This window comes from Vigna radiata, chromosome 8 (genome assembly GCF_000741045.1).
Source record: "Vigna radiata var. radiata cultivar VC1973A chromosome 8, Vradiata_ver6, whole genome shotgun sequence".
Lineage (NCBI taxonomy): Eukaryota > Viridiplantae > Streptophyta > Magnoliopsida > Fabales > Fabaceae > Vigna > Vigna radiata.
Window position 1 is genome coordinate 44,450,896 of NC_028358.1, and position 8,027 is coordinate 44,458,922.

At 38.3% G+C, this 8,027-nt stretch overlaps 2 protein-coding genes across 3 annotated transcripts; both read right to left on the reverse strand.

Moving 5' to 3' along the window:
- Positions 1-669: 669 nt before the first annotated feature.
- On the reverse strand, positions 670-1,209 carry LOC106770730 (probable L-cysteine desulfhydrase, chloroplastic). Its single transcript, XM_014656523.1, has one exon. The coding sequence runs from the start codon at positions 1,207-1,209 to the stop codon at positions 670-672; it is 540 nt and encodes a 179-aa protein (XP_014512009.1).
- A 2,167-nt stretch (positions 1,210-3,376) lies between these two features.
- On the reverse strand, positions 3,377-7,825 carry LOC106772810 (mechanosensitive ion channel protein 6). Of its 2 annotated transcripts, none has more exons than XM_014659407.2 (6): positions 7,628-7,825; positions 5,446-7,456; positions 5,232-5,355; positions 4,379-4,672; positions 4,088-4,290; positions 3,377-3,988 (listed from the first exon to the last, which is right to left on the reverse strand). In XM_014659407.2, exons 2-6 carry the CDS (start codon positions 7,419-7,421, stop codon positions 3,703-3,705), a joined length of 2,883 nt encoding a protein of 960 aa, XP_014514893.1. In that variant the 5' UTR covers positions 7,422-7,456; positions 7,628-7,825; the 3' UTR covers positions 3,377-3,702. The 2 variants fall into 2 exon arrangements, with proteins under 2 accessions (XP_014514893.1, XP_022641517.1); XM_022785796.1 differs by having other exon boundaries at positions 5,446-7,377; positions 7,628-7,824.
- Positions 7,826-8,027: the final 202 nt, after the last annotated feature.

The window sequence follows — 8,027 nt, forward strand, 5'->3', positions numbered from 1 at the left end:
TAATATTAAAATTTTAAATTAAACTATTATTAAATTTTAAATCTCAAAATGAAATTTAAAAAATTTATAAAAAAAAACTGTATAGATTTTAAAATCTATTAAAGTAGTGTAGGATGACTTTAATAAGAGAGAGAAAACTTTAGGAGGATGTAGGTTGACTTTAATAAGAAAGAGAAAAAATTAGAGAGGTACAGGATGACTTTATGAAGAAAGAGAAAATATTAAAAAAATATTGATTAAGGTTAAAATGGTAATTTTTGGAGGTGCAGGATGAGAGCTTTGAGGTGTAGGATGAAACACCCTTCTGCCCAACCTTATTGTGCCTGGGCTGATTGCCGAATTGACGAGGAGAAAGAAAAATATTATATCGGAAATATAAAATTCTTCTGATAAAGATCAAATAAATAAGAATAAATAATAAAATTTTTTATTTTCGTCTAGAATCTCGAATAGGTTTAATATTTCAATAAGTTCTTACATAAGTGTCATTAAATAATACGTGTTTCAATTCTAACTTCTTAAATTTTAAATTAAAAAATTAAGTAAACTAGGGCAAAGTTGGATTTCTAATCTTAGTTTCTGCTGAATGCCTCCTTTCTCTCGGCAACGAAATTGAAATGAAATGAAATTGGAGGAATTTAATTTTTAGGATTCATCCCTCATGAGAAACTACAGGGTGATGTAAATCGGATCTAGAACCTTTAGGTTCCTATGACGCAATTTAGGGTTCCTACGAAGCAATTGAAGGTGATAAAAGAACCACTTATGCAAATTGCTAGTGTAAAAATCAGCACCAATTTCCTTCATGTCAACATCAGTGCATCCAATGGAATGAGTAGCGTCAACAAAAACCTGATCCACCCCTTCCTCCCTGCAAATTTGAATAAACTCCTTGACAGGAATAACACACAGCATGGAAGTCACGTGATCAATCACCGTTAATCTAACCCTATTTCCGTTACTTTTTCCTCTCTCCAAGGCCTTCCTAAACTCAGAAATGATCTCGTCGTTGGAGTTAACAGGGAAAGGGAGGGGAACCTCAACAAGATTGTTTCCGGCGCGAGTGACGTACGCTTCCATGGATTTCTTGACGGCACCGTAAGCGTAGTGAAGCATGAGGACGACATCACCTTTCTGGAATCTTCCTTCACGGAAGTTCCATGCGGTGTGCTGGAGGGCGATGGCGACATCAATGGTGGCGTTGTCCATAATGGAGATCTCATCGACGTGGTCTATGTTGACGAGGTCCTTAATTAAGGTTCGCGATTGGAGGATGCTAGTTTTGAGGTCATTGAAGTAGAAGTGGTCGGGCTGGCGTAGGTACCGGAGTTACCAGCGGTGCTGGGCAGCGAGGATGGAGGCAATGTTGTCAAACCCCAAAACTCAACCTTCCCAATTTCATCCATTTGCAACTGCAGAGAAGGACTTTCCAACTAAAATAAGATTTTACAACTATGCCCTTTCCTTAATTAAAAAAAGAAATCATACACGTTCTTAATGACACGTGTATTAAAATTAGGTTGTCACCATACCAAGCTACACACTCATCAACACCGTTGGTTAAATTTGACGAAAAGGATTTATTTTCATTAATTTAACAAAAATAAGGACTTAATTGAGATCTCAAAAAAATCAGGAACCTATTTTAGATTTTGGACAAAAATAAAAACTTATTGAGATATTAAACCAATAATAAATTATAATAATTGTTTTAAAATTGTGTATTATTTCTAAATAACTAATAGGGTAAACCTTTTACACTCAATAATGTGTTTTAAACTAAAAATATATTAATTCTTTATCAATCAATTAGTCAACCTTGTTAATTTTAGTTCAAAAAGGAAAAGATGTTTCTCGGTCGTCAAAATGGATCACAATCCGCGAGTCAACCCGACTCACCACATGTTGGGTTTGAAAAAATTGAATTTTTTTTATGCGGGTCAGATTTCAACCAGCTTATTTAAACTCGGCTCATGCAGGTTAAACTCGTGGTGGGTCGGGTTGGCCAGCCAACCCACCTACCTAATTTTATTTTATTAATTTATTATTTTATTTATGAAACCTTAAAAAATAAAATACTTTATTCACTCACTGTGTATACCAAAAAAGTAGCTTCTGCTCTCAGAAATCACTCTCACAGAACTTGCTCTCATTTACGATGCCGTCACTCTCACTTCTTCACTGAAATTCTTCAAGGAGTATGTTTTTTGTACGTTTTTTGGATGATATTTGAATTATATTATACTTTTTATTATTATTTTGAATTGTCTTCAGTTTAACATCATTTTTTGGAAGTGAAATTTGTTTAAATTTGAATATAGAAGATTTGTAATTTTTTTTATTAAAAAAAAACTCTAATTAAATGGGTTAGTGAGCCAATCCGTTTACCCACCAACCCGTGGTGGGTCGAACTGGGTTCAGATTTTTCTGGTTCATTAATAAATGAACGGAATTGGGTTTACTCACTAAGTAATCAACCCGTGATAGGTCGAACCAGATCGAGCTGACTTACCCGTTTTGAGAGTTCTAACCGAAAGGATGCTTACGGGGTATGACTAATGAACTCAGGATAATTCAACCCAACTCACAGAATTTGTATTTATTTATTTTTTTTAATTTTACATGCATTGTTTTCTCAAAATTGTATACTCGGTAAAAATATTCGAAATTGTGTTAAAATGCACTTTCAGAATAAAAATAATACTTTTAAAAATCATTAAATATTTTTAATTTGTTATGTATCCATGAATCCTAATCATTATTAATCAAATACAATTGAACCGTAAAACACAACTATACAAGTTATAAGATTAATTATAAAATGAATGATTATTTATGAGAATGGCGGTTAACTCAAGGAATTGGTTAATAATTCACGCTTCTTATTTGTGAAAAAAAAAAAAAAACAAATAACTTATGTTGGGTATTTTGTTTTGTTATGTTTACTTAGAATTAAAATTTCACTGTAATAATATGCATAATAACATTATGCATTAAAAATCAATGCATTTTAAATATTAGTGAGATGAAACTCAAACTCTAATTAGAAAACAAAGCCCTTAGTAACAAGAACACTTAAATATATACTCGAGGAGACAAGACCAAAGTAAAGTAATAAATATAACAATATAATATGAAAATTAAAAAAAAGACTTCACCAACACGCGTGTGTAAGCCATGCTAATGTGTTAATAATTTGAACTGGGTAACAGTGCCATCCTCCAAAATAACTGAGAATGTTACATTCCAAGATAAGTAATGCTGCTAAATCATTACTTATTTCACTAATATCCTCTTACAACGAATAATAAACAAATCTACATCGATAACATCTTGTTTATCTCCCCTAATTCTAAATAAAAATAAAGCTATTCAGTATCTTCAAAATAAATGCATTGCAAACTTTCAAAATTTTTAAATGGAGGCAAGGTATAGAATCAGGGAACTTTGATAGTGAAAGTATAAACAAGACAAGATAATGATTACTACTTCTAATTTCACCACATCTACTACATGCGTGTGCCTAGACATGCTTCATAGCTACAGACTAAGCTTGGTACATATGAAACTAATCTAACTAAGAAAAACCAAAGCCATTTTCTTTACACATGCTATCCTGCTAAAATATAGTGCCTCTTAGCAGTTAACGCCATGGGTATTCCACACAAAAAGGGGCTTTGAATTACATGAATTTGCTTCTGCTCAGCTTGGAATCGATTGCCAACTAGGTGGAAGCCGTTCAGAGGAGGTAGGCACGGCTCTGACGTTAACGTCCAGCGGCAAGAGGCGGTAATTAAGGTCGAGTTCCCTGAAAATCTTAATCAACTCTTCAAGCAACATGGATCTCCTCATATGCCTTTCTGTCTGATCTTGGAAGTTCATTCTATGACTGGGCCAGATAGCCATTTTCACCATGTGTATGTCTATATGATCCCTGACTACTACAGTAGGTGAAGGATACCAGTGCTCCTTCTTGCTTTCACAGAAACTGCATTGTGACCATCAATAGTTTCAAGCACTCAGATATCACATTTAGAACAAAAAGAAAACAACAAGACAAAGGAGACAGACATTTCTCAGCACATACCTGGTTATTCTGTGTTTTATAAGTGAAATCTTTTCAACTGGGGTGCATACATGTATGTAGAATTCGATAATATCTTGCATGTCAGGACTCCGGTAATAGTTAAATATAGCCTTGGTAGCAAGGACACTGTTAGGGATGATCACCTTATGATTATCGTATTTCAGAAATATAGTTGTCAATATGTTCATTTCTTCTACGATCATCTGAAATTGGTAAGCAAGCATGGGGGAGAAATTAGGACGTGTCTACAGGAGAACAGAATCCGTAAAGTCGTGAACGGATGAACATTACCTGAATCCCATCAATTTCACATCTATCTCCCACGTCAAATGGGTGCATGACAAATAGGAAAATAATTGCCTCAAATATGGTCTTGCAGGTGTTTCCAAATATAAATGTAACCAAGACAATCTGTGAACTCAAAAAGACAAGAAATTTGGTGGTGGCAAGTTCCAATATCAAGAGCCAAATAATCAGTACAACAATTCCAACTATAAAATTGAGCATTCGATGAAGTTTGTTCACTGCCGTTTTTGTGTCATTTAGTGTCAATGCGAGCGCTCTCCTTTCCCTGAAGGCATTGACCTGGATAGTTAAATGCAGGATACTGCTGTAAATACTATAAAAGCAGGCATAAACAGTTGCATGAAATCAATAATTAAAAGCAGTCTGCAAATGCATAAAAGCAAGCACAAACTGTTGCATGTAAACATTAACTGAAACCAGTCAAGGATAAAAATATTGACTCTGAACTCTATGCAAAGATTATTCATAATAATAAAAAAAAAAGGAATTGAATTAGAAAAATGACATCGGCAAGTGAAATTATATGCTGTCAATCTTGTGTGCAATGTGTGTCATCAGCGCAACTCACAGACAGATTCAAAGAAATGAATTAGATTCTACTACTACCCCTCTTCCAACCGAACTTTGGTAAATACACTATTGCATGCCAAGGTTTGTGACAAATAAATAATTGCATAGAACCATATTGAAAATGTAAGAGAAAACATCAAGTAAAGCAATCGGACAACGAATAGAAAAAGAAGACATAACAGTAACTGCATGTTTTTGACGCTACACTGAATATATCTATCCAGTTCTTCTGTTCAAATTAAGCTGCATAATGTTAGCTAATTCTCACCACCCAGTTCTTCAAAGCAGCTTTGCTTATTCTCCCAGAATCAGATGCTCCTTCGAAGAGATTCATGGTTTTTGCAGCTTCGTCTTCTTGCATAAATCGCATCAAGTCATCCGGGTATATATACCTGCAAAACAGAAAGCAATGAGAAAACGGATAAAATGATTCTATAAACTAGAAAAAGTTGTATGCAACAAACAACAGACGAAAAAGTAACCTGCACCCACGCCTAGCAACATTTTGAAATATTTTCTTAGCAGCAACTTTTGCCTCGTTTTCACTTCTGATCTGCGTGGCGTTCTCATCTTCATTGGCGCTATCAAGTATCTGTTCATCCAAGGTGCTAAGAGCCCCATGCCGGACCATGTTCATCAGCCTTTTCATATTCCAGGCAGAGATATTGTTGGGGTTGAGCTTGTTGAGGTTATCAATGGTGATAACATCACCATCGTCAGAGCCCTTGGAAAGAGGGCGCGAAAACTTGGCGCTCTTAGCTCTGGGGCTCTTGAGCACTCCACTCCTGGACCTGCCACTCTTGATATCAGAAAAAGCAGTTGCCTTAAGGTCAGGGGGTATGGTAACCCCAGCATTCTGCAGCTGCTGGACCTCATCAGCAAGCCTCTCCTCCTCCTCTTCAGCCTTCTGAATCTCCACCAATGGAGGCCCCGAAAGCGTCTCAATCACATACTGATTAAACAGTGACTCCTGAATCCTATCAAAGTAGGTACTCACATGGAAAGAAGAGGCCAACACCTTAACCATGAGAGTCTTGAGCAACCACACCAAAGTCCCCACAAGGAAGCACACCAAAACCTTGTTAACATACTCAAGGAAATTACTGTGGGTCTCCCTCTGCACCCTCTGGTCAAACAACAAATGCCATGCAATCAACACGAGCCCCAACCAAACACAATTCTGAACTGCTTTCTTCACACCGTACACAAAATACAATACCCTCTTCCTCAAGAGGAAGTTCCTCTCAATGCAGTACACAGCAATCCTAATGACCCAATCAGACACCAATCTCCCACATATCAAAACCAGAACCATAACCTCCCATTTCCATAATTTAAGATGCCACAGATTCATCTCCCTCAGAAAGGGAATGCAAAGGGTGGTTATCAAAAACCCAATGATCAAAATCAAACTCACCCACTCCAGAAGAATCCAGAAGCTGAAATGAGTCTTCTTAAACTCATCAGGAAGATCCTCTTCCAAAAACGGATCGTCCTCCTCCTCATCACCCTTCCTCCCTAAAAACCCGGACTGGAGCTGACCCGATTTCATAATCCGACTCGATTTTCTCTCGGATTCGTCTGGCGGGGCCAGCAACCTGGATCTCGTTTTGGCCTTCAACAACGCAGATTTTCTCTGCATGGAGAGGTTTCTCTCGAAGGAAGCGTTCGAGGTGCACCGAAGGACCTCGCCATCGTCAACAGGCGACGGCGAAGGCGAGCGACGATGGTCGTACTGCGGCGGTTGCGGAGGGCGTTGGAAGTCCGCCATCGTCGACGATTCCTTGCTGTGCCTTCTTCTGAAGGTGTCGTTCTGCTGTTCGAGGAGATTCGAATTGGGAAGGGGTTCATCGAAGGAGACCTTCAGCTCCCTGGAATTGCGAAAGTTCACCGGAGACTCCTCAACCGTCGGCGATTCTCTATTGTGCCTTCTTCTGAAGGGGTCGTTCTGCTGTTCGAGGAGATTCGAATCGGAAAGGCGTTCATCGAAGGAGACCTTCAGCTCCCTGGAATTGCGATGGTTCACCGGAGACTCCTCCACCGGCGTCAACCTTCCTTCGCCGGCATCGTCCTGGAGCTCCTCCATTTCCAAATCCATGTCCAGCTGCATCTCACCGGAGGCCCGTTGCTTGTGGAGGAACCGCCCTATCAGCTGCGACGGCGGGTCCTCCGTCTGCCGGAAATTAAAACTCTGGTCACCGGCGGCGGAGGACGAGCCTTCGCCCCTCCAGGAGTCGTAGCTTGAGTCGCGCCAAATCTTGTTGGCCTGGGAAGGATTGGCGGCATCGTCGATTTTGACGACGTAGTCGCCGGCTGGCATTGCGTTGTGGCGGTGCGTTTCTTGGTCGAGGAGAATGGGGAGCTGCTCGTGGTCAGAATCGGGGTTTCCGGCGCCGGAAAACCTTTTTGTTTGGCTGAAGGAACCATAAGATTTGAATGACTTCCTGATAGATTGCATCAGGGTTGCAGGCAGAGAAATAAATGCTGCACTTTCTATTCAAATATCATAATAAAATTAAATTCATAAAAATAAAATAAAAATTTATTTTAATAAAGTGGAGGCGAGAAAGTGAAAGAATATGAGACTTCTGGTGACCAAGAAAAACTAAAAAAAAAAATAAAAATATGAATGATATTTTGGGCTTTTCAGAATAAGAGAACTACCGATTGAATTTGAAATGGTCTTTTCCAGATGCTGTGCTGACGCGTGTAATGCAGACTCACAACGACGATGTTCTTCACTCCAGGTGAATAATGTTGTTTTTAAAAGATTTCAGAGGTTGTTGTTGATGTGGGACGGTGGGAATAGAAAACGTTTGTTGATGATGTTTCTGGAACATCCGCGTCTCTGTTCTTTCGATGTGGGCCCCCAACCCATGCTTAAAAACAAACCTATTCAGATGCATAAAAAGATTGTAATATGTAATATGTGCTGGAACTGTGTTTCAATTTCAAATCAATGTAACCAACCTACTTTGCACAAAAAAGAGTCGTTTTGTTTGTCATAACCCTTTTATTGACCAAAAAAGGTGTAAGATTTTATACCTTTTTCAAGTTTTTATAT

Bases quoted from the DNA above. Each gene is read 5' to 3' on its own strand.
- LOC106772810 (XM_014659407.2), bottom strand. From the start codon at position 7,421: ATGCAATCTATCAGGAAGTCATTCAAATCTTATGGTTCCTTCAGCCAA. The intron at 4,291-4,378 runs GTAATGTTCATC...TACCAATTTCAG, and splicing joins GTGAAATTGATGGGATTCAG to ATGATCGTAGAAGAAATGAA. The intron at 3,989-4,087 runs GTATGTGCTGAG...GTCACAATGCAG, and splicing joins ATAAAACACAGAATAACCAG to TTTCTGTGAAAGCAAGAAGG.
- LOC106770730 (XM_014656523.1), bottom strand. From the start codon at position 1,209: ATGGACAACGCCACCATTGATGTCGCCATCGCCCTCCAGCACACCGCA.